We start from the raw sequence: 21,176 nt of genomic DNA, 5'->3' as shown, positions 1-21,176 counted from the left end.
GGCCGACGTGGCTTTTTCAGGATTGGCCCAGCGACATCTTTGCAGAAGCAAATCGGAGTCTTGTAAAAGTCTCGGTGTGATGTAGCGATTGGAACACTTTTTTGCGCTTGTGGCTAAATGGTTTGCGAAAAAGCACATCGCCGAGCGAAAGGAATAAGTAGTCGAAATAAATAGTCACTGGTTCTTTGCTCCCCTTTGATATGCAAATGATTTTGCCCTTCGTTCTGGTCATGGACGATGGGATTCTCTTTAGCGGTCTAAGCCAAGTGTGATGCAAGTCATGCTTTCTGAATAGAACGGCGAAGCAGTCGTAGCCACCATGCGCAATGATTGTGTCTCTGACGGCGTCGACACCACTACCGAGAGGCTCTCTCTCTCTTCTCATCATCGTCAAAGCTAGGTTGTGATGATCCTCGATGTTTTCTGCACCTTGAGCATAAGAGCGCCATTGGCACCCGAAAGAAAAGATCAAATATTGTTTTTCTGGAAGACTGAAAGAATTGAGGTGGAGTTCGTAATAAAAACTAGTTAGGTACCGTATAAAGAAACTGGTTTTTGTTCTCTTGGTCGAGGAAGAAGAAATCAAGAAGAGAAAATCGAAGCGTGAAGAAGAAGAGAAAGTGTTACCGTAGTCTGCTCTTTCTTCAGTGGTGAGACAGATTTGGCTTCTCGTGCCGACCGTCCGCGCAAGTTTGAAGGCAGCACCCTGGTGTGTTACAGCATACACACTAAACCTAGCAACAGCTCTCGTAGTTTATAAGGACATGGGCCAAAGGGAACAAAGTAAAAGATGAGCAAGAAAGAAAAGAAGGGCGTAGCACAAAGACTTGTACCAAGGGCTGCTCATGCACGCCCAGGCGTGGTAAACGCTTACCGGCGGTAGCGACTAGATGCAGTCAGCAACGTGTCAACAAGGTCAAGCTTCGAATTCCATCATACCTGTAGACGTCTTGTCTACTTTGCCGTATGCGCCGCGCTCGGGGGGTGTCGTCGTCCTGCTCCTGCCTGCGGCGGCCTTCCGCGGCCACCACTTCGTCGTATGCACGTTTTCTGCCACTGCCCGACTTTTCAGACGCAGTCGGTGCCTTGGCTTTGGGGGTAGCATCCATGTCAACCATGATTTCATCGGGGTGAAAATCCGAGCCAGCAGCCGTGTGCTGAGAGGTAGTGGATTTGGGACTTGTGGGGTCATGTGCACGCCAGGGGTCGAAGGATGGTGAACGGCTCTCGCGAGGTGGCGGAGGCGGAGGGAATTGAGGACCATACGCGAAGCGTTGATTGGAGTGCACAACGCCTCCAGGAGGTGTGATCTTCTTGCTACGACGTGTCAGCTCAGTCTTTTCGGACTGGAAATGCTGCGCATACCGAGTGCCAGGAGGAACCGGCAGTCCGAGAGCAGGAGGTGGAGTGGGGTAAACCATTTTGGGAGAACCTTCGACTCCGAGCAATGCGAGAATGTTTTCTTGGGCCGAATCCTTGGGTAGTGGAGCGGGCTTGGCTTTCGATTGCTGCGAGCCCTGTCTGCTGCGTTTTTCAGGCGATCGCGATCTCGAGTATCGAGAGTTGGCTCTGGGTGGCTGTCTATCGTTCTTACGAGGCGATTTTGGTCCAAGTGCTAGCTCAAGGGTGTCGAGGATAGTAACCTGCTTCACGGGAGGAGCCACTTTGGCTACCGGAGGTGGCAAAGGATGAACAAGAGGTCGGATGATGGGCTGTGCGACAGGCTTGACGGGTTCGTCCTCATCATCACTCATGTCCATGGCTTGATCGCCATCAGACTGGTCGTCTTCTGCTCCGCAGGTAGATTGCTGAATCTGCGAGGGATGGGGCGACGCAGTTGTCGAGACATGATCTTGAGCAACTGGTTGTATCTGCTCCGCAACAGGATCTGGACGATTGCGATTTGCAATGACTGTAAGAAGCGGAACAGTTACTGATGTCTTGCCGAACTCAATGAAGATGATGTCATCCTTGACCTTTTCCCACTCGTCCGTGTCTCTTACGCTTAGCCTGATATCGACCGACATGTCATCAGGGAAAAACTCGGACGTAACACTTATGTGCAAGTCTCTAGTTGTCTTGGCTGACTCCGTCCATGCTGCGTCAGCTTCCTCATAGACCGACGGCAAAGGCTTGCTGGTAGGTATGGCTGGGTGCCATGTAACCAGACCAAGGCTCAGTTCTGGTATAACTTCCTCGGCCGGGACACCAGCTTCACTCTCAAGGTCGAAGTCCAAGCCAAAGTCAAGACTGGGGTGTCGTATATGCGATGCAGCATATCCATCCTCCACTAGCGGGGGTGGATAGTTCGAAGCATCCCCATACGGCACCGGATGTGCAGGAGGCGCGGCTATGTATGCACCGTTCACATCATAGTATCCAGTGTGCTCTTGGGGTGGATACGCAGGTACAGGTGCAGAGTATGGATGGGTTGGAGCTCCAGCATACGGCTGAGAAGATTGCAGAGGTTGATAAGGTGGCTGCTGGTAAGCTTGGTTCGGGTCATATATTGGTTGTGTGGGGTAGGCCGTCGTTGGAGGATAGGCCGTGGTGGGTGTTTGCTGGTAGCCTTGATACGCCGACTGAGAATAAGCTGACTGAGGTTGCGAAGGTTGTGGAGCATAGACTGGTGCCGTGTAGGGAGCCGCAGTGTATGTCTGCTGCTGTTTATACCCAGGTGGTGGAGGATAGCGAGTGATGACTGGATTGCCTTTTTGCTTTTTCAGGGGTGGTCTGAGACGAAATCAGAACTGCAAAGCTGGAAAAGGAGAACAAGAAGTGGCCGTGAAAGACGGTCTTACCCATTTTGTGGTAGAACAGCGTACGGTTGTTGATATTGCTGAGCCCCACATGGCACTGGAGTAGCAGCGGTTTGATACGGCGGCTGAGCATATCCAGCGGCCGCAGGATACTGAGGTTGAGCAAAACCATTTTGATAGGGCTGCCGGTAGGGAGCTTGAGCTTGAGCTTGAGCAGCGGGCGCAGGATACATGACGGACAATGTTTGCTTGCTCTTGGGTCAAAAAGTTTGATGGTCTGGGGAAAGAAGAGAAGAGAAGATTTGGAAGGGGGTATCCGAACATGAACTATCAAGATGCCATAGGCAGATGAGAGAGGGTCAAGCAGAAAGGACAGTGAAGAAAGAGTTGCAAGGGATATTCCACAACTTGAGCCAGTCGTTTGACGGGGAAGGAGACGAATCAAGTCGGGCGTGCACGCACAGACGAAGATGGCAAGGTGCAGGTTTGTGGCAGAATTTGGAGAGTCGCTGTTTGTTAGGGATCCAGAGACAGCACTGCCAACGGAGCGTCTCGTCACCTACCCTCTACCTGGATGTAGTTGATTGTCGTGGCAGCAGGAGATGAAAGCAAGGTGTAAGATTATTTACAATGGTAAATTGGCCGACGGGCCAATCATAACGCTCAAACAAGGTTACGTCACGTGAAGCAGCGGGCAAGCCGTTCAGAAATTCAGATTTGGCGGTGCGGCGAGCTCGGGGAAGAAGGCAGGTCGAGGTGGAAACAGCAGCAGCAGCAGCAGCAGCATCTAGAAGACGCTCGCCGCCGACGTCGTCATGTCTTTCTGATAGACGCATCCTACACCCTGTGTTCATCCTCGACCATGTGTAAAAGTGTTGAATTTACAAAGGCACTACTATCGCCTTACCCGTCCCCTTAAGCTCTTCATAACCGCACGCATCGCACCTGCTTGCGAGCGCAACCGCCGCAAACATGCCTGGACTCCCCTGTAGGACACAGCCACTACGACCGAGCACCACATGGCAAGAGCTGACACCTGCAAGCCAGCATCGATCTTGACGAGTGCATATCGAGACTCTACCAAAAGGAACTGCTTGCCGAATCCGTCATCGAGGCGATATGCGCAAAGACGAAAGAGATGCTCATGAAGGAGAGCAACGTCGTGCACATCCAAGCTCCAGTCACCGTCGTTGGAGACATCCACGGCCAGTTCTTTGACCTTCTCGAGATATTCAAGATCAGCGGGCCATGTCCAGACACAAACTACCTCTTCCTCGGTATGTCGATTGCGCACGCGACCGCTTACCGCCACCTCTCTGACCATGCACAGGCGACTACGTTGATCGCGGCCTCTTCAGTGTCGAGACCATCTCTCTCCTGGTCTGTCTCAAACTCCGCTACCCTCAACGCGTTCACCTGATCCGCGGCAACCACGAGTCCCGAGGTGTGACACAATCCTACGGCTTCTACACTGAATGTAGCCGCAAATACGGCAACGCCGCTGTCTGGCACCACTTCACCGACATGTTCGACTACCTCTCCCTGTCTTGCGTCATCGACGACAAAATCTTCTGCGTCCACGGTGGTCTGTCGCCCAGCATCCATAGCATCGATCAGATCAAGATCATCGACCGCTTCAGAGAGATTCCGCACGAAGGTCCCATGGCCGACTTGGTCTGGAGCGACCCGGACGCCGACCGCGACGAGTTCTCGCTGAGTCCAAGAGGAGCTGGTTATACATTTGGTGCCCAAGTCGTCAAGAAGTTCCTCGAGGTCAACTCCATGACACACATTCTTCGTGCCCATCAACTCTGTAATGAAGGTTACATGGTCATGTTCGACGACAGGTTGTCAACTGTCTGGAGTGCTCCCAACTACTGCTATCGATGTGGAAACAAGGCCAGTGTCCTCGAGGTTAGCCCGACTGGAGAGAGGAAATGGAACGTCTTCGATGCTGCTCCCGAAAACGAAGTCCACCGCATCGAACAACAAAACCAGCACAACAACGCTGGCTCAGATCCGGTGAGGGACTATTTCTTGTAGAGGTCATGTCTTGCTTCCAGCCGAACTGCATTATTCTTCCATAAAGGCAGCATCTCCGGAGTTTACAATGATACCAAGGCGGCACGACATGATGTTAATTTCGCTTCTGTACGATACCACTATTGCATCCTTTACTCATGTTTTAAGTTTTGCGTCAAGATGTGTGTGGCTGACAAGAAGCACTCACGCGAATAGGAGAGTGAGACGGGCTGTGCAACAACTGTATAACTTAGCTAAGAAAAAGCGTGCTAAGAGGAAGCAGTGAGAGATTGAAAAGGGGTCAGACTGCAGCAATTAAGACAATACAACGAGCGACGAGGGTTGGAACTCAAAAACACGAAACACAACGGAAACAAAAGCACACGTCACAACTACCATCAGATGACAGATATGCTGGCAATTGCCTCCTTCTCGCCTCCCAGTTTCATGGAGACAGAAACTGGACGAGTTACGGACGAGGCGTTTGAAACCAGGCTGTCGACCTTCTCAAGGCTCAACGAGGACTGGTTCTTTCCAGGCTGGGGCTCGCGGACCATGATGTCAAGATCCACCACCTTCTCAGCACGCTTGAGGTGGATGGTCTTAATGGTCTCGAAGCCATACTTGCGGTAGATCGCCGGATTGGCGGCATTGCTACTTTCGAGGTAGCAAGCTCTACCCTCGGCATCTGCGCTCTTGGTCACATATTCGATACATTTGCGCGCGTGCCCCTTGCCACGGGCTGCGGGCTTGGTGCCGATGTATACGAGATAGTACGACTCATCATCGCGCACTCCCATGACCTCGTGCTTGGTGTCATGAAGCAGAGGGAAGAACTCGTCGAAGAAGCGAGTCTTGCCTTCGGCCGAGAGCTTGTACCACAGTCTCCACATTCCACTACGCAGTATGGTCAAATAATCGTCCATATTCTGACCTGGGAGCATCCTGTCTCGCTGTCAGCCTCACCAACAACAACAATATTCATCGCTGTATCATGGAATCAGAACATACCATAAGGCGACACATCCGTAGTCTGGACCTGCAGCAAGCACCAAGCCTTTCAGGATATGGGCGTACGTGATGTACTCCAGAATACTCACGTGAAGGTCCCACTTCTGCTTCTCGGTCCAATGAGCACGATCAGGGACTTCGGTGAAGTATTTAGCGACATCGTCATCGGCAAAGGCTTCAGCCAGACACTGAGCAGCCTGCTTGTACTCGGCCAGAGTAACCCGACGGACCCCATCTCCTTCAGCAACTGCAGCAGCAGTAGCGGGCTTGTTGATTGTATTTTTCTGATGACCTCCAACATTACCAATCATGGCTGGCTTATTGCCTTTGAGGGCGTAGGTTGTCTTTTGGTGTTTGACGCCCTCCATGATTGATTATTTGGTTTGTTGGTACTGCTGCTGTGATTACTGAGGGGGATGAAGGTACGTCCGGTGTTCTTGTTGATGGCAACGAAAAACGACATCAATATCTGGGCTGTAGCCGGTGTGCCTTGCGAGGCTTGAAGGAAAGCTAAGATGCTTTGTTGGTGGGAAAGGGTGGTCGAGTCGGAAGGTATTGGATGCAGTAAGTGTATGTGTATGGCGTTGATGGAACGATGCTAGTTGTGTGAAGGAAGCAGATGAAGCAAAGGGGAGACCAGACCCGGAGGCCGAGTGCCGTTATATACCTACACATTACGTTCCTCTGCTCCTCGCCTCACCTCATCGATTCATGCACAGATAGAGCAACTCAGATACGACCACAAATAGCTAGCTTCACCCCCCCCACGTTCTCTTCAGAGGCCAGGCCACGCATCCTACTGCGGAGTCGCCCGCGCTATCACGAGGAGCTTTTGGCTTTCCATCATCGCTTCCTCCGGACGTCTCACCATCCGCTCAACTATGAAACGCCCACTCTGCATGCATGATTCGGTATCTCTCTTCCGAGCCTGCATACCTTTATTCTGTCCACTCTCATTTCTAGACTCTTCTCATGCTGTGTCACACAAAAAGAACAACACACGCAGCATTAGCATGGCGGAGGCAGCAGAATCCCCCCCCCCGCTTCCTGCAGAAGCAACGTTCCTGCCCAGCTGATGCAATACCCTTGATAACGAACGTGGGAAAACCCTGGAAACGAAAAAGCCCAAAAATTGCGGAGAGAGGCACAATCAGCAAACCCCCCCGCCGCATCAACATGCCTGAAGCAGTATGGTCGTGCAAGCCACCGACAAAACCCTATGCTTGGACATTTAGAAGTCCGGGAATCCTTTTGGAGCCATTGGGTTTCTGTATTAGTCTTATCTACAAAACACATCATCATACGTATCTTGTTCGGCAGTTCTCTGGGTTTACGTGCGCAAAGATGTTTGTTTTCTGGTAATCGGTGGGGGGGGAGAGATTGGGAGAGGGGTTGCGACGTGGCGGTTGTTAGGTATATCGGGCCTTTGTCTTTCTCTCTCTCTTGCTCGTGGATGTGTTGGTGTCGGTATTCCATGACCAACTCGCTCGACAAGATTGTGGCAGTCGCCAATACGTCTTTTTGTCTGTACTGGTAGCAGGATCGACCGAGTCTTGCGCGAATCTTGGTAGGTCTATTCCCAGTCTTGCGTCTTATCTGTAAACAGCGAGGTGTGCATATCAGGACAAGATGCCTTGGGTAGTGCGTCAGATCCAGAGCCATCACACTCCTAACTATGTTTCAAAGGGTGCCACAAGGCTCGGAAAGCATGTCCAAGAACGAGAATAAGGCCAAAAACAAAAACAAAAACCATCCAGAGATTCGAACCATGGCTCTCATGAACAAAAAAGTGACCCCTGTTTGACGTTTGAGTGGAATCAGAAGAACCAAGTAGATCAAATCTCCGCACAATAGGATGCTCACCGCCGTAGCAGGGTCCCAAAGAAAGGATCTGATAGGCTCAGAACTTCTACAGGGAAATTGGGAGATTGAGCGGTATATAAAGGTAGATTGTTTCATAAGTCAGATACCCTGCTGGTCTTGGCACTCTTCTGTACAAATGTGACTACCAGTATGGTCGATTTCAGGCTGTTGGATAGTAAGTGCTAATCATCAGATCGATGTCGACTCAAGAACCCATGATCTAGAGAAGCAAGGGCGCTTAGTAATTTGGCTCTGGGACACTGTTAGCATTGCTCGATCGTCCTCTTGACAGGTTCCAACCATACCATCGTTCCAGTAAAGCGTGTCTGCTTGTACCTCGGGTCCAGTGGCTCCAAAAACCCAGTCAAACTTCAACTTGATATATTGCATCAGATGACTTGCAAGCTTGACATGTCCCACATCAGTAGGATGGTATTGCGGTCCCTGCTCTGTGATAAGTGCCGTATTCCGTTGATCTCGAAGCATTACTACTCACGATGTCGTTATGCTGCAATATGCCAGTAGTATTGAAATAGTGCACATATCCGGCATGCTTGTAATGAGCATACACCTGCTGTATCTCGTCGATAAAAGCACCGCCTTGTTTCCATGTATTGCCGACTTGGTCGAATCCATTCCAGAGTGCAATCAGGATGATCTGAGCTCTAGGATACTTGTCGTGAACTTGGCCCACAAAGTCAATGTAACTGCTCAAGTACTTCTCGTTGGTGACATTGTTGTGAGTATTGTTGTCGTTGGTACCAAGATTGATGACCACAATATCGGATTGTTGGTGATGCTCGAAGTTCCAAAGTGGCGGATTATCGCCATAGATGACCTCGGAGCGATGGGAGGTGTCTGAAGCTCTGAACCATTGGTAAGTCTGTCCATGAGCATTGCCCCAACAGTTTTGGTCCACAAGACAGATTCCAGGATAGGCTGTGATATCAAACTCGACATTTCCGAGACCTTCGGCTAGACCCCAGGCATAACTTGAGATTCCCTCATAAGTACCGTATTGACCTGCTGACAGACTATCGCCGATAATCTCAATCTTTTTGGAATAGTCGGGTATATTGACGAGCTTGCCGTGATTGCTAAGGTGTATGCCAGCGATTTGAACACCATAAGCATAGTTTGTGACCCGAAGCTCGAATGTCTGTGGTCTCTGAGCCTGAGTCGTAAGATTGAAGCCAACAGTCGATGCATCAATGAGCTGATGTGTCGAGTTTGCAGTCACATTCGTGAATAACCAGTCTTGACCAGCGAAACGGTATGCGATCAGTACACCTTGAGAAGTGTATTGGCCAAAGCTGATGGCTACTTTGTCGCCAGTGAAGCCAAATTTGAGACCTGGAGCTGACCACCAAGATATGTACTTGTAATCCCAACGACCCTTGTATGAAAGTCCAGTTGCATTAGGAGGGAATGAAGTCCAATTCGAGCCGCCGGCTACAGATGCTATGCTCGTGTCAGGAAAAACTACGTCTCGGACCTGGCCATTCTGAAGAATGGTGGCAGAAGTGAGAAGTGGTGCAAGTGCATAGGATATAAGACTAGACAGACGCATTTCGATGAGCAATGTTTTGACGAAAAAATTTAAACAGGAAAGTGGTAACATGGAGCAAACTTCAAGAGAAAGACAACCACCAAATACTATTCAAAACCCTAAGCGGGGTTCAAGATGTAGAGACGATCTTCGGTATAGCATCATCGAAGAAAGGAGGGCGTTGTTGAAAAGAAGCCGAACGGAGGCTCCAACTCCGGGCCTGATATGGACATCTCCGTCAGACGACAATGGTTGTTGCGAAGCTGTGACAAAAGGTGCCTTCTCTTCTGGCGATTACTGGTGGAATCCATTCAGAGTTTGACTGCATGGTGCCCCGCATGCAATTTTAGGCTATAGCTCGCAGAGTACTTGATCTCTGCATAGAAGTGATCACGTACGGAGAAAGCTTGCTTGTGTATAAAAGATAGTCTTGTCGTAATCGGGACGAAGAGAAGGTGGGAGGTTGGGCAAAATCATGACGCTGGTGACGTTGGGGTGGCTGGGGAGCTTGATGAGCACTGATGAACCTCATCACGATTGGTTCCTGCGCAGTATGCAACACCGCAGACACCAATTGAATGAAGGCCGGAAACAAAATGGTTTGTGCAGATACATCGGGCTCTGTGACAGATCATATATTCGGCGAGTGAATTCAATCACCAAGACAGAAGCCGCGACCCTGCCTTGAACATCGGTGACTCTCATTGAAAGCTGCGACTATCTACCTAGAACGAAGTCAATATTTGCACTTGTATAACGTTTTCATCAGTTTCCTATCGTGATTGATTCCTTGATATACATTCTAGGCTGGATAGAGATGAATACAATTTGTACGTCTTTCTTTTCTTTCCCTTCCCAAACACCGAAATGCTTCCATCCAGCGGACACTAAGTCGTACGAGTATATGACATATGTAGGAAATGCGAGGGAAACATATGCGCAGTGGTATATGCGAAACGATAGACGAATAGGCAGAATTAGTCCCAAGAAGATGAAAGAAAAGAAGATTAGCAAAGTATGGCTAAAACATGTTGCTGGGCTCGTAAACTCCTGATGAGAGGAGTGTCTCAGCCGAGATATTTGCTTTGACTTCACGAGGGTGAGGATAGCCCTGGCTAGATCTGTCCGTTATGTCTTTCTGCTCCTCAGACACATCAGGAGCTGTCGGAGGAGGCGGTGGTGGCGGAGGCATTGTGTTTTGCAATGAGAGCGAGGCTTCAGAAGCTGCCGCACTAGGTGCGACTGAAGAAGTATCGTATGGCGACTTCGTACGAGCCGGATTGTTGTCGGTATGTGTTTGATATCTGGAAAACATACTTGGGAGCACCGTTTCGTAAGGCGATGTCGCGTAGGAGTCGATTGGCGGTGATTTGGTTCGCGATTTGCTGTTGTTACGCATACGCTCGGTCACACTTCGCAAGCGCGAATTGAAACCCTCGCTGATACTTCCTCGACCACGTCGTTGAGCGTTGACTTGCAGTTGACCTTGCGCAGAGTTGTTTAGTGGAGGAGCTGTCAGTGCACCGGCTCTGTCAATGGTCGGTAAAACATCAATAATCATGGGCTCCTCTTCGCCAATGGCTATGTTGATAACACCAAGACCACTACCCCGGGTACTTGTCATCAGCGGGGCTGGAGGTGGAGGTGGAGGGCCTGCAAGGTGCTGGAGTTCTGGCAACATCAACTCAGAGTCTTCCACAATGACAATCTGAGCGTCATGCAAAGTCTGGTCAATACTAGGTCTATTTGATGAAGGGCCTTGCTGGAGCTGGAAGTTGTTCTCTGTAGGTGTAACTTTACGAGCATGACTCCCCTTAGTTATGGAACCACGTCTGGATGAGTGCGGTAGTACTGTGTTGTAATGCCAAGGCGTGCCATCTAGGCCCATCTCTGGCGGTGCCGAGGAAGATCTTGGTGGAGACTGAGGTGCCAACTGCCCGAACACAGTTGAGGGCAAAAGAGGTGCGATCTGGTCGTTATCTGTAGACCTCGGAGAAGGCGAAGCTTGTTGGAAGGTGATAGACGAAAGCTGAGGAGGCGTCTGGGGCACCTGAGGAACAGCAGGCAATTTTTCGCGTTCTTTGGGGTCGACAGACATGTATCTTGGATGTCTCATGGCCCTGGGAGTGGCTGGTAATCCGATCGATGCTGTTGGATTGGATGCACCAGTGTTTTTCGCAGGCGGAAAACGACTTTGGGATTCTGGATCAGCCGTATGGCTACGTGTGACCTGACCACCAGAATACGGAGGCATGAACGAGCTGGGAGTATCTCCAAGCTCAGTATGATGTCTAGGAGCCATGAACGGCCTCTTCGGAGGTGTTTTGACGTCACTTGGCAATGGTATCGCCGGTGCAGACGGCCGTCTCGCCAAGGACGCGCGCCTGTCCTCGAGCTCCCTGGCAGCCAGTTGCTTCTTGGTCAAACTCTGAAGGTCCCTGCGTCGCACAACGCCTTCGTCCGGATTCTCAGAAGCGGAGCTGTCTTCCTCGAGGCTATTTCGAGGAAGAGTGGAGATTTCGTTAGTCTGTTTTCGGCTTGGCAGGTCATCTTTGATAGAAGCTGCTCTGCTCCTATTGACATGTAACTGCTGTCGAAACTCGCTCCTCGCGAAGTCGGAGTCGTTTGGAGCATGCGCAGGAACTGAAGACGAACTAGCAAACATACTCTGTGGTGTACGAGACTCACTTGTGTCACGGCCACTGACAACCGCTCGGTGGTTCGCTTGGCTGTGGTCTCTTTGTCTGCTCAGTCCTCGGTTGTCTGTCCTTGAGGCACGACCAGCATTGGAAGTCTTGGCCTGCGATTCTGGCTGTCTATAATAAGACTCATCAATAGTCGCGGCTGCAGCCATCGCTCTGCTGGCCATGACCTCGTCGGGAGACATTGGAACTGGTGATGACGGGGATCTTCTGGGAGGATTGATGTATCGCTTGGCCGGTCTTCCACGATAATCAGGCATACCAATCACACCTTCATCATCCTGGTTCTGTCGAGAAGCAGTGAATGCATCCAGTTGTACAATTGGAGCCACTGTGTTTTGAGACGCCAGTGGAGCCAGGTAAATTGTGTCAAAAACCTGCACCTGTAAATCGCTGTTGGCTCTTTCCCGTGAGCCGTTTCGTATCCGTGTCTCGTTCTTCAAGCGCGCGAAGACATCGTTGCTTGGTGATGGCAGACGATCTGCTCTCGAGGATTGTCGTAGTTGCTGCTCAGAACTTTGAACTATACCAGTCGAGCTGATGGACGAAGAATTGCGACTATGACCAGACCGTGTGCTTCCCAAGCTTTCTGCGATGTGCGCTGGGCCTGAAAGCTCTCTGCGAGCCGTCAAAGGAGTTTGAGACACATCTCTTGTGCGTGACGTCCCGCTTCTAGAAGTCAACTGACGTCTTGCATATCCGCCAGGAGTTGCAGTCCTCGCGGATGATGGATCCCTTTCGAATCTGCTCCCAGAGCGCAGCCAGGGTGCTGCGCCACCCGGCGAGATTGCAGATTCGGCTATTGGTGTCACTCCAACACCAAGCATACCTGTCATAGGCGTCCTTTGGTCCGCCGACGGCAGGACAAGCGGAGCTCCCTTATCACCAAATGTGGTGATCAGCTTCAGTGACCCGTTCCTGATATTGTTCCGGTTCGGGCCAACAGCAAAAGGAGGCGAAAGCGGAGGGCTCAGTGGAGAAGGGCTAATGCCTTGGTCTCTCTGGCTAGAGAAAACTGCGTCTTGCGCTCGGGGAGACGACCAAGAGTCTGAGGTCTCAATGCTGGTGCACGAAAAGCATCTTACAGCGAGTTCTGGTTGACCTTGCATAATAGATACCTCACCCCACTTGCGGACAAGGTAAGACTGTCTTTTCCAATCCGAGGGCATGGTAAGACAGGTCAGAAGAACTGCTTCCATATGGTAGCCACGCGACACATAAACCTCAATAGCATCGTCGTGTTCACCGAAGCCAAGGAGGACCGCGACAGCGGGGTGTACGTCACCCTTTTCCAGAAGTCGCTGTACGAACGCCTGACCAACCTGCTTACCAGATGACGGCCCCATGGAGCTTAGAGCGAGAAGCATCCAGTCAGATGAAGTCATGTTCTCAGAACCGACCATGGCGGCCATCGTGTCTGCGCCAAATTCACCAAGCCATTTTGAGAGAAGTACGCTACTAGCTGAGCCTGGCTTTTGTCTCATGACTGTATAAATTAGATTCACTGAAGTATGGTAAGATTCACTGAGGCAAGACTCACATTCGTCGCGTACCAGTGACTCGATGTCATCATTCCAGCCAAACACTACACTCAGCATCTCTCGTCGTAGTATGTCTGACGTACGAGCAACATGACCATAATGAGGCGTTCTGAATGGCACATTCCGAAGTCTTGCTCGTGTGTGAGAGAAAAGGTCCATCTGAGATATCTGCTGGGCTTCGTCCGGACTTCTCAGGATCTCTTTTCGTAGACCTGAGGTACGCAATGATGAGGCCGAGCGAACAGAGACGCTCTCACGGGGCCGAGCCGAAGGCAAGCCAAACGAAAATTCGGTGCCCTCGTTGTAGGAGACTTCAGAAGCTCGCGATGACGGTGCTTTGTCATAACGATATGATGGTATCCTACGGCCTCCACCGGATGACTTAGAGCTCACTGAAGAAGTCCTGCTTGACGTCGGACTGAGGGCACCAAGGCGATCCTGCTTTTCTTCTTCCAGCAAATCCATCTCTTTTGCAATCTTCTCGAGTGGAGACATGGTGCCAAGCTCGCCTTCACTTGTGTCTGCGTCCAGATGGGCGAAGGGCAATGAGATCGCTCTCGCGGCGGCTTGTTTTCTGCCTGTCTCTTCCTTTTTCTGCTCTTCGATAGAATTGGGTGGAGACGGAGGTAGTGGGCCGGGAGCGTGCTGAATACTAGCGACTTGTATAGGTAAATCGCTCGGATTGACGTCGTATTGTTGGACAGTATGATTTGGTCCTAGTGTGAACAGTGTCGAGGATGGACCATAACATGCAATACCGGCGATGCCATCAACAGTTGGCACAGGCTGGAAGCTCACGTTCTTAGTACGAACGTCCCAGGAACGCGTCTCCCTGGAAGAGCATTGTGTCAGCGAAGGTCTCCAAGTGTTTCGGGACTGGTTCTTACCCATCCGCGTGCTGAATAATGCGGCCGTTCTTTGACCAAGTAAACCAGCAAGGTCCAACACTCCTGCCCTCTAACCGGCTCAGAATTCGGATAATGTTAGGTGTTTCTCCAGGGGCAGCTAGTTTAGGTATACTCCAGACTCTGAGGTCGCCATCTGCGGTTTGTGTAGCGAGCATATCAGACTTTTGACGGGAAGAAGAACCGTGCCAGGAGAGTCCTGCGATCCGAGAAGGAGCTTTCGATGTCGTCAGGCTATGCACAATTGTAAACAGCGGTTGTAAAGTTGCGACTAGAATTGAGCCATTAAGGAAACTACGACTGTCAGTATAGGAAACATCTGCTAGACGAACGAAGACCGACCCAATTGCAAAGGTACGCGAATCAGCTGCTGGAGCTATTGCTGTTATCGGGTCGTAAATAGTACGAGCTGAGATATGCTCAGACGTAGAAGGCTCAAACAGGATTACGTTGCCTTGGGCGTTTCCTGAAGCTCTATTAATGTCATTCTTCGGCTTCAAGACTCAAAAGTCTTACCGAAAGCAATATTTCCATCCTTCATCCACGCGGCCACTCTGATGTGTTCATATGCTGCGAAGCGAGCGATTTCATCTCCTGTCGAGATATCCCAGACGATCGCGGTATGCCCTGTGTCGTAACTAACAGCCAAACGTCCCGCACCTCTTTCGCTGACCGTGTCTGCACAGATCCATAGGACGTCTTCTTGATGTTTGTCAAATCGTCGCTCTATTGCCAATGTGTCGTGATGTAGACATAGGACAATGTTCCGCTGTGCGTAGAGAAAAAACGAGGCAGTCGCGGCACAAGGTTGAAATTCGGCGTCAGGGTCAGGTGGAAACAGGGCTTGAGGAAGAGTAGACTTGATAGCTACTTGTCTTCGCACAGCAGAGTGTGACCTTTGACCAGAGGGCCGACCAGTCGACATCGCTGATCAATATCTAGGAGAATCAGAACAATGGTCTTTCAGAACTGACTCCAAAGCAGCAAATCAAGCGGTCGAGGATTGGGCCGAGTCTTTCTGTGCAAGAATCCAGATACCAGAATAGCATTCGAGAAAACAAGATGTGGGATGCTGTGTATTTCTGCTGTAACGTTGCGCGAGATCGACGTACCGAAAGCTTGTGCCAAGCAGATGCAGTCACACCGCGTGGAACAGTGAACAGGCAGAAATGTCCTCAAGCGATGGTTTGTGTCACTGTAAAAGTTGTCTGTGTCAATGGCCGACCAGGATGGCCTGCAGGTCGGACATGCAAGCACCCAGTCCTTGAATTTGAAGAGTGCGAAATATTTGTTCTTGCAGCAGACCTTGGTATAGACTGCAAGAGGAAAAAATAGAGAGAGAGAGAGAGAGAGAGAGAAGGAGACAAGACAACAGAGGCGAACTCATGTTACAAGTTGGCAAATCAGACGCGGGCGCGTATACCCAAAGCCATGCGTGTCGGCTGGCGCAATATGTGCCTCTGGTGATGAGCCACCTGTTCGGGAAGCGATCGGGGTGCAGAGCGCCTAGACATTATTGACGGCTTGGGTAGGGGACCTATCGGTTTGCAGAGAGGATACAATACTGTGCCCGCTGGCAGGCGAGTACAGACGAGCGAACTAGAGCTCCGAGGAAGAATATTCCCATGCGCAGACGGCTGGCCACGATTGCCATTACTGGGCGGGGAGTTTACGCACGAACAGGTCGAAGGCATGGGTATCAAGATGCAGAGAGAAGAAGAGAGGGTTGGGTCAAGTGATTGGCCCAGGAAGCCCCCGCTAGAACGTGCCCAACACGCATCTCAACCTCAAGCTTGTGCATCCTACTAGTCCGAAGCAATAGATATCGATAATTGGGCCAGGACCCATCACCGTTATACATCCAAGCGACATGCTATCGAATAGTAAGGTCAGTACCAATTTACAGGTATTCGTGGTTCGACGACCTCGACGTCCCTTGCGTTGTCGCCGCAGCGTTCACAGATCACGTTTTCCTCGTCGTACTTGGCCATGCGATAGGGCGTCACGAGCGCGTTTTACTCACCGCGATTCCAGCACATGTGATGAATAAATGTTGCCGAGTTTCGTGTCATTTGGTCTTGCGGTTGTAGAACCAACGAAAGACGCATGAGACCAGAATTTACACAGTGCCTGCATACATTTTGCAGGACGTGGAGATGAAGCGTTCATTTTGTCCCGAGTCATGGCATGCATGTTGTACCGCTGCCACAATGAGAGGGGAGAAACGACGCCAGCTGGCGACCGAAGCTGATCAATTTCCTTGTAAAGGCATTCCGGCAGAAGTAGAAAGTGACTCGAGGCAGGTGACAGACGATAGGAAGTTGGGAGCAAATGGGATTCGCGCAGTAAGCGCCCCACTTCAAAGTGATTGCATATGACTGCGCAACAATTCCGCTGCCACTCTGCCTATCGCAGTAGGGCTTATGCTGATAAACATGCCGTCGTCCTCTGCAGGGTCTTCCTGCCAAAAGGCTATCTAGATACATCAAAGGAAAAAAGGGGGATATCTCAAAATTGGCTGTCTCGCCAAGGGGTATCAAGTGAAAAGGTAATGAAAAGATGATTTCCGTCGCGTGGGATTTCGCAATGCTCCGACCATGCATGACGCAGGAAATTCCAAGAAGGATCAACAGACAAGAAAATGGGTTGGAATGAAAACGATGCAAAGCGAGTGCAGAGTGATCCGTGGCACTCTGTTCGGGCCTTGATTCTTAGCTGCGACACAAAAAGACGTGTCGCCAGCACATGAAGGCCCGCGCGGATGGTCCAGCCTATATCTGACGGACGGGCTTAAACGAGTGGACAGCCAAAAGAGATGATGATAATCTTTGACCAGAAAGAGGTGATTGAAGTCGGGAATGTTCCAGTCTCCACAAGAAAGAGTAAGGGTCGTTAGGGGCGAGCTGATCATCAAGATGATGTCTACTTCTTCATCATGATGGGCTTGCTAGGAGTGTAACCGTTGCTGAATCCGAAGCTGTTGTAGCTCTCGCAGCTGCTGTCGAGGGTGACCATGCTGGCATTTGCAGCCATAGGCATACCGCCCCTGGAAATCATCCATTGTTCGGCGGTTCTGGGTGGCTCAGGAGCCTCGTTGAGATAGGCCACGTCGTCGTCACCAAACAAATCCTCGTCGGTGAAGTAAGAGCTGGCAGGGCCCTGGGCAAGCTGAGGGCGAGCCAGTTTCCAAGAAGGGAAGGCAGCAGGTCCGTTGGGAGATGGGCTGCCAGAGAGAATGGAAGCATCGCTTGTGTTGCGAGGTCTGGTCATGGTGGACGACCTGGAAGAGAAACCAATCTGGATCGGCTGGGTCGGGTTCGATGAGCAACTAGGAGAAGTAGGTCTTGCGGAAGAGGTAGTAGAGGTCGACATTGTGCAGTGCAGGGCAGCCAGCTTTATACATGTAGATCGGACGAGTTGAAGTGTTGATGGAGGTGGAGAGATGAGGTGAGAGGCTGCTGCAAAGCACTGCTTATTCCGTAATCCAGACGGTATGCGAAGAAGATGTCAAGTTGTTTGGGCTTGTTCCAGAAACTAGGTGGGGGGGTGCTCTGGCCTTCTTGTAGTTCTGAGGGCATGACACGGTAGATTAACGTTATTAGTTAAGGTGCCCGGCAAACAAAACAGCTACGTATTGGCTGAAGTCTCCGCACTGTCAAAAAGCGCTAGGAGGACGCTGCGACCGCCAGCATATATTTCGATCTATCGTCCCGAGATGCTTGGTGGGCCTTCCTCGGTCGTGAAGAGTCATAGACGGCTCAGCGGTGTGAGCACCGAATAAGCTGGTGTCAGCACTGTTGGCCGCACGAGGCCAGGAATATTGATGCGCTTGACCCACATGCGGCTAGCGCACCAGTTCGGCTACGTGTTCGGCTTGCCTATTTCCGCAACAAGGTAAAAGAGCGCGACCATGTCTAAAATTTTGCAGGAAAAGATAGGGCGTAGCATGTGCTGCGCCGCTGCAGGAGAAAGGGTCCAGCGCGTTTCGGAGAGACCACTCAAGTCGCGATCTTTTGCTCCATGAAACTTCACATGTCAAAGTCGAAAACTCGAAGCATGAAGGCGCGATTTGTTGTGTTTCTGACTCGCGTTTCAAGCTGGTTGCTACCCTTGCGCTCCTGTAACACATGTTGCTTGATACGACGCCTTGACGTGCAATCTCCTGTTGGGCAATATCAGACAATGGTGGAGTTCAGGGCTGGTCGTCCAGCTCCTACATCCGGCTGGGCGGCATCGTCATGCCTGTCGGAAGATGCAGGGAAATGGCATTGCTTGAGAGGTTGGGATCAACGGGCTAAGTCGGCCAAGCTCCACCTTACTCGTGACGGGACCTCGTCGGACTAAGACAAACCCGAGGATTTTTCGAGACTTCACATGGAAATGGCGAGTGTCGTCATAGGGTCCACGTTCTTGTGGATACCTCCGCAGAATTTGATGCTCGAAATATCACCAAATGCCATCATGCCGCCTGTCTGGACACTATCTGTTGAGCCTATTACGGCTCGCGGGCCGCAAAAATATATCACGACGTAGATTGACGACATTTCCTCGATGGCAGACCCCTACTGGATCAGCATACCAGCACTTCGATAGAAGTATGATATATTCGACAGCCACTGGTATTTTGGTGTCAAGCGCGTGCATTCGAAAGGAGATGACGATGTGGTAATAGCTTGAGTTTGCGTGCACGTATGTACGAGATAGGGAAGTGGACTTATGATGCGATGCAAGCGTTGGATTTGCGATAGGCCAGCAGATAGCTAGAGCATTACCACCATTCACGTGGAGCGATGGATGTTGAGCACATCCAATGTAACTCTGCGCATCCTGAGAAGTCGGACCCATGCCGGAGCTTGGACTAGGGTAGCTAGTAAAATTTGAGACTTGGCGAGAATGCTCAACAGGCGAGAAGGTAATTGAAGAAAGTCGACTCGGGAAGGAAGCTCGTATGCTCGTGTCGTGATCCATATCCGTCTACGGGAATGATGCTTTTAGAAACGATACGGAGTATGACGATGACGCTTGGCTAGATCTAAGTCTTAGATTGCCAACAGTCGGTATGATTGAATTTGAGGACCTGGTTGCCCCACGACCACCAACCACTCACGAGATACCTCGGAAAGCACTCGAGAACACGTTGTTTTGTTGATGTCGACGTGGGGCAGATCGCGAAGCGTTCAAACAGCGATTTCAAGCATGGCTTCCTTGAATGCAGATCAGCAAGACCGACGATCACCTTTCGCTCAACCTTGGAATGGTCGGTTAACTTGACGTGTTGATCACTGCCTCTTGGGTCATATTTCCGCCCGACAAGGAGGACTTCATACGGTTTCCTCCAAAGAGCGTCCAGAGACGAGACAGGCTCACCATCGGCTGTTGTCTTGATCCACAACCATTCTTCTTCTAGCTGCACGTCCCAGCTGTCGAATAGGCCGTCCTCGCCAAGTACAAGTTCTCGCACCGCTGGTTTGTTGGTGATCCAAATGGCAATCACACCTTGGTTGGCCAGGAGAACATCAATGTCCATCTCGAAGATCAATTGCCTAACATCCCATACTGTGGGGGAGACTTGATAGGCTGACCTTCCCGATTTCTCAGTGCGCCTGACGGAAGCGTTAGGCCAAGGAGGATCCATCACAATTACGTCAAATGATCGAGAAGTCTCAAGTTGCTCAGCAACGTCCTTGACGGCCATGTGGAAGGAGCGCGAAGCAGAGCAATCGCCGAGATAGAACGCGGCTCCTGGCGGAATGTAGAAGCTGGCAGGAGCTCGCAGGGGAGTCGGTGCGATCTCAAGGATACGAGCAACATTCGATGGGTTGTGAAGGTACTTCGGCCAGAGGGAAGTTTCAGGCAGGGGTTCACTCGCACGCTGCTGGTCTTTCATGTCTCTCCAGTTAAAGGAGCAGGACTGTGGATTTGAGGAGAGCTGGTGCAACAAGTCATCCCTGACTGACTCGATATCGGACGACGTGTCACCGACTTTACGCTTCTTTGATAGAGGCTGGTCGTCCTGCGAGACGACAGTACGCGGAAGAAACCAAGGGCCGGTGTAGCTTTTGCGGACGAGGGCCAGGGCAGAAGAGATCAGATCGGCGTATAAGTTGTCGTTCTCGGTTGCCATCTTCTGGCGCAGCTTGTCGCGCGCAGCTTCAGATTTTGGTTCATGGTTGGGGTACGGAGAGGTAAGAGGATTGCATGATATTAGAGATGAGGTTGGAACGCAAGGACAAGATTGCTGGGCATCGGCGATGGAAGTTGGTATATCAATGAGGGCGACCCTGTCTGTTGAAAACAGAATGCTTGACGACGTTTGTGATGGGCTCTGAGACAGAGTAGAAGTGTTGGACTGCTTGTCTGACACGTCACTGGTCGAAGATGGCATTCTTACCAGAATCTCTCGCGTCGTGTGTCGAAACGGGCCTGGAGTTAAAGAGTCGGACGTGAAATGGTAGGTACGGAGCAGCAAGAAAACCACACCACTTGGAAGACCAAGCAGTGATTCTACCCAGGATGACTCAATGTCGAGACGCAACCGACTAATGAAGGACCGATGAACAATCGAGCCTGGAAGTATGTAGACCTGGCTGCAGAATAGATAGGCACGGCCAGACGTAGTCGTTGTCGTCGTTCCGGTGGTGATGAGACTCGAGAGGTGGAAACAGTCTCGGCCGGTCCACAAAGCCGACAATGGCAAAGACCTCGGCCCAGAATGCGGGCACAGCGGGCACAGCGGGAATGGTCAGCGGCGCTCCGTCCTCCACACTCGGGACAAACATGTTTTCCAACTAGACGTGTCGACGACCTATTATCCTACCTACGCC

At 51.0% G+C, this 21,176-nt stretch overlaps 9 protein-coding genes across 9 annotated transcripts; 1 reads left to right on the top strand and 8 right to left on the bottom strand.

Moving 5' to 3' along the window:
* Positions 1-476: 476 nt before the first annotated feature.
* AUEXF2481DRAFT_144556 (uncharacterized protein) lies at positions 477-3,372 on the bottom strand. The gene is made up of 3 exons (XM_013493634.1): positions 2,802-3,372; positions 940-2,733; positions 477-886 (listed from the first exon to the last, which is right to left on the bottom strand). Exons 1-3 carry the CDS (start codon positions 2,990-2,992, stop codon positions 871-873), a joined length of 2,001 nt encoding a protein of 666 aa, XP_013349088.1. The 5' UTR covers positions 2,993-3,372; the 3' UTR covers positions 477-870.
* Positions 3,373-3,731: 359 nt separating this feature from the next.
* On the top strand, positions 3,732-4,802 carry AUEXF2481DRAFT_45520 (uncharacterized protein; the record flags this gene model as incomplete). The annotated part of the gene is made up of 3 exons (XM_013493632.1): positions 3,732-3,747; positions 3,803-4,036; positions 4,090-4,802. The coding sequence occupies 3 exons, from the start codon at positions 3,732-3,734 to the stop codon at positions 4,800-4,802; spliced, it is 963 nt and encodes a 320-aa protein (XP_013349086.1).
* Positions 4,803-4,990: 188 nt separating this feature from the next.
* On the bottom strand, positions 4,991-6,285 carry AUEXF2481DRAFT_143886 (uncharacterized protein). Its single transcript, XM_013493631.1, has 2 exons — positions 5,793-6,285; positions 4,991-5,726 (listed from the first exon to the last, which is right to left on the bottom strand). The coding sequence occupies exons 1-2, from the start codon at positions 6,158-6,160 to the stop codon at positions 5,180-5,182; spliced, it is 915 nt and encodes a 304-aa protein (XP_013349085.1). The 5' UTR covers positions 6,161-6,285; the 3' UTR covers positions 4,991-5,179.
* A 465-nt stretch (positions 6,286-6,750) lies between these two features.
* AUEXF2481DRAFT_144106 (uncharacterized protein) lies at positions 6,751-7,907 on the bottom strand. The gene has a single exon (XM_013493630.1). It carries the CDS (start codon positions 7,452-7,454, stop codon positions 6,801-6,803), a length of 654 nt encoding a protein of 217 aa, XP_013349084.1. The 5' UTR covers positions 7,455-7,907; the 3' UTR covers positions 6,751-6,800.
* AUEXF2481DRAFT_143883 (uncharacterized protein) lies at positions 7,674-9,416 on the bottom strand. The gene is made up of 3 exons (XM_013493629.1): positions 8,152-9,416; positions 7,961-8,099; positions 7,674-7,907 (listed from the first exon to the last, which is right to left on the bottom strand). Exons 1-3 carry the CDS (start codon positions 9,274-9,276, stop codon positions 7,894-7,896), a joined length of 1,278 nt encoding a protein of 425 aa, XP_013349083.1. The 5' UTR covers positions 9,277-9,416; the 3' UTR covers positions 7,674-7,893.
* Positions 9,417-9,877: 461 nt separating this feature from the next.
* AUEXF2481DRAFT_34801 (uncharacterized protein) lies at positions 9,878-15,305 on the bottom strand. The gene is made up of 5 exons (XM_013493628.1): positions 14,869-15,305; positions 14,695-14,818; positions 14,335-14,646; positions 13,447-14,279; positions 9,878-13,392 (listed from the first exon to the last, which is right to left on the bottom strand). Exons 1-5 carry the CDS (start codon positions 15,275-15,277, stop codon positions 10,226-10,228), a joined length of 4,845 nt encoding a protein of 1,614 aa, XP_013349082.1. The 5' UTR covers positions 15,278-15,305; the 3' UTR covers positions 9,878-10,225.
* A 909-nt stretch (positions 15,306-16,214) lies between these two features.
* On the bottom strand, positions 16,215-17,114 carry AUEXF2481DRAFT_143878 (uncharacterized protein). The gene is made up of 2 exons (XM_013493626.1): positions 16,376-17,114; positions 16,215-16,225 (listed from the first exon to the last, which is right to left on the bottom strand). Exon 1 carries the CDS (start codon positions 16,953-16,955, stop codon positions 16,533-16,535), a length of 423 nt encoding a protein of 140 aa, XP_013349080.1. The 5' UTR covers positions 16,956-17,114; the 3' UTR covers positions 16,215-16,225; positions 16,376-16,532.
* Positions 17,115-17,274: 160 nt separating this feature from the next.
* AUEXF2481DRAFT_496 (uncharacterized protein) lies at positions 17,275-17,724 on the bottom strand (the record flags this gene model as incomplete). The annotated part of the gene is made up of 1 exon (XM_013493542.1): positions 17,275-17,724. The coding sequence occupies one exon, from the start codon at positions 17,722-17,724 to the stop codon at positions 17,275-17,277; it is 450 nt and encodes a 149-aa protein (XP_013348996.1).
* Positions 17,725-18,990: 1,266 nt separating this feature from the next.
* Positions 18,991-20,980, bottom strand: AUEXF2481DRAFT_34797 (uncharacterized protein). The gene has a single exon (XM_013493623.1). The coding sequence runs from the start codon at positions 20,735-20,737 to the stop codon at positions 19,385-19,387; it is 1,353 nt and encodes a 450-aa protein (XP_013349077.1). The 5' UTR covers positions 20,738-20,980; the 3' UTR covers positions 18,991-19,384.
* Between the last annotated feature and the right edge of the window lie 196 nt (positions 20,981-21,176).

Source organism: Aureobasidium subglaciale (genome assembly GCF_000721755.1).
Source record: "Aureobasidium subglaciale EXF-2481 unplaced genomic scaffold scaffold_0, whole genome shotgun sequence".
Classification (NCBI taxonomy): Eukaryota; Fungi; Ascomycota; class Dothideomycetes; order Dothideales; family Saccotheciaceae; genus Aureobasidium; species Aureobasidium subglaciale.
The sequence above is the reverse complement of the archived record's forward strand: the minus strand, read 5'-3'. Positions and strand labels throughout refer to the sequence as shown.

Bases quoted from the DNA above. Each gene is read 5' to 3' on its own strand.
- AUEXF2481DRAFT_144556 (XM_013493634.1), bottom strand. From the start codon at position 2,992: ATGTATCCTGCGCCCGCTGCTCAAGCTCAAGCTCAAGCTCCCTACCGG. The intron at 2,734-2,801 runs GTAAGACCGTCT...ATTTCGTCTCAG, and splicing joins GCTGTTCTACCACAAAATGG to ACCACCCCTGAAAAAGCAAA.
- AUEXF2481DRAFT_143886 (XM_013493631.1), bottom strand. From the start codon at position 6,160: ATGGAGGGCGTCAAACACCAAAAGACAACCTACGCCCTCAAAGGCAAT. The intron at 5,727-5,792 runs GTATGTTCTGAT...ACAGCGAGACAG, and splicing joins TACGGATGTGTCGCCTTATG to GATGCTCCCAGGTCAGAATA.
- AUEXF2481DRAFT_144106 (XM_013493630.1), bottom strand. From the start codon at position 7,454: ATGGCTCTGGATCTGACGCACTACCCAAGGCATCTTGTCCTGATATGC.
- AUEXF2481DRAFT_143883 (XM_013493629.1), bottom strand. From the start codon at position 9,276: ATGTTACCACTTTCCTGTTTAAATTTTTTCGTCAAAACATTGCTCATC. The intron at 8,100-8,151 runs GTGAGTAGTAAT...ATCACAGAGCAG, and splicing joins TATTGCAGCATAACGACATC to GGACCGCAATACCATCCTAC.
- AUEXF2481DRAFT_34801 (XM_013493628.1), bottom strand. From the start codon at position 15,277: ATGTCGACTGGTCGGCCCTCTGGTCAAAGGTCACACTCTGCTGTGCGA. The intron at 14,819-14,868 runs GTAAGACTTTTG...ATAGAGCTTCAG, and splicing joins GGATGGAAATATTGCTTTCG to GAAACGCCCAAGGCAACGTA. The intron at 13,393-13,446 runs GTGAGTCTTGCC...TAATTTATACAG, and splicing joins GTCACTGGTACGCGACGAAT to TCATGAGACAAAAGCCAGGC.
- AUEXF2481DRAFT_143878 (XM_013493626.1), bottom strand. From the start codon at position 16,955: ATGCATGGTCGGAGCATTGCGAAATCCCACGCGACGGAAATCATCTTT.
- AUEXF2481DRAFT_34797 (XM_013493623.1), bottom strand. From the start codon at position 20,737: ATGCCATCTTCGACCAGTGACGTGTCAGACAAGCAGTCCAACACTTCT.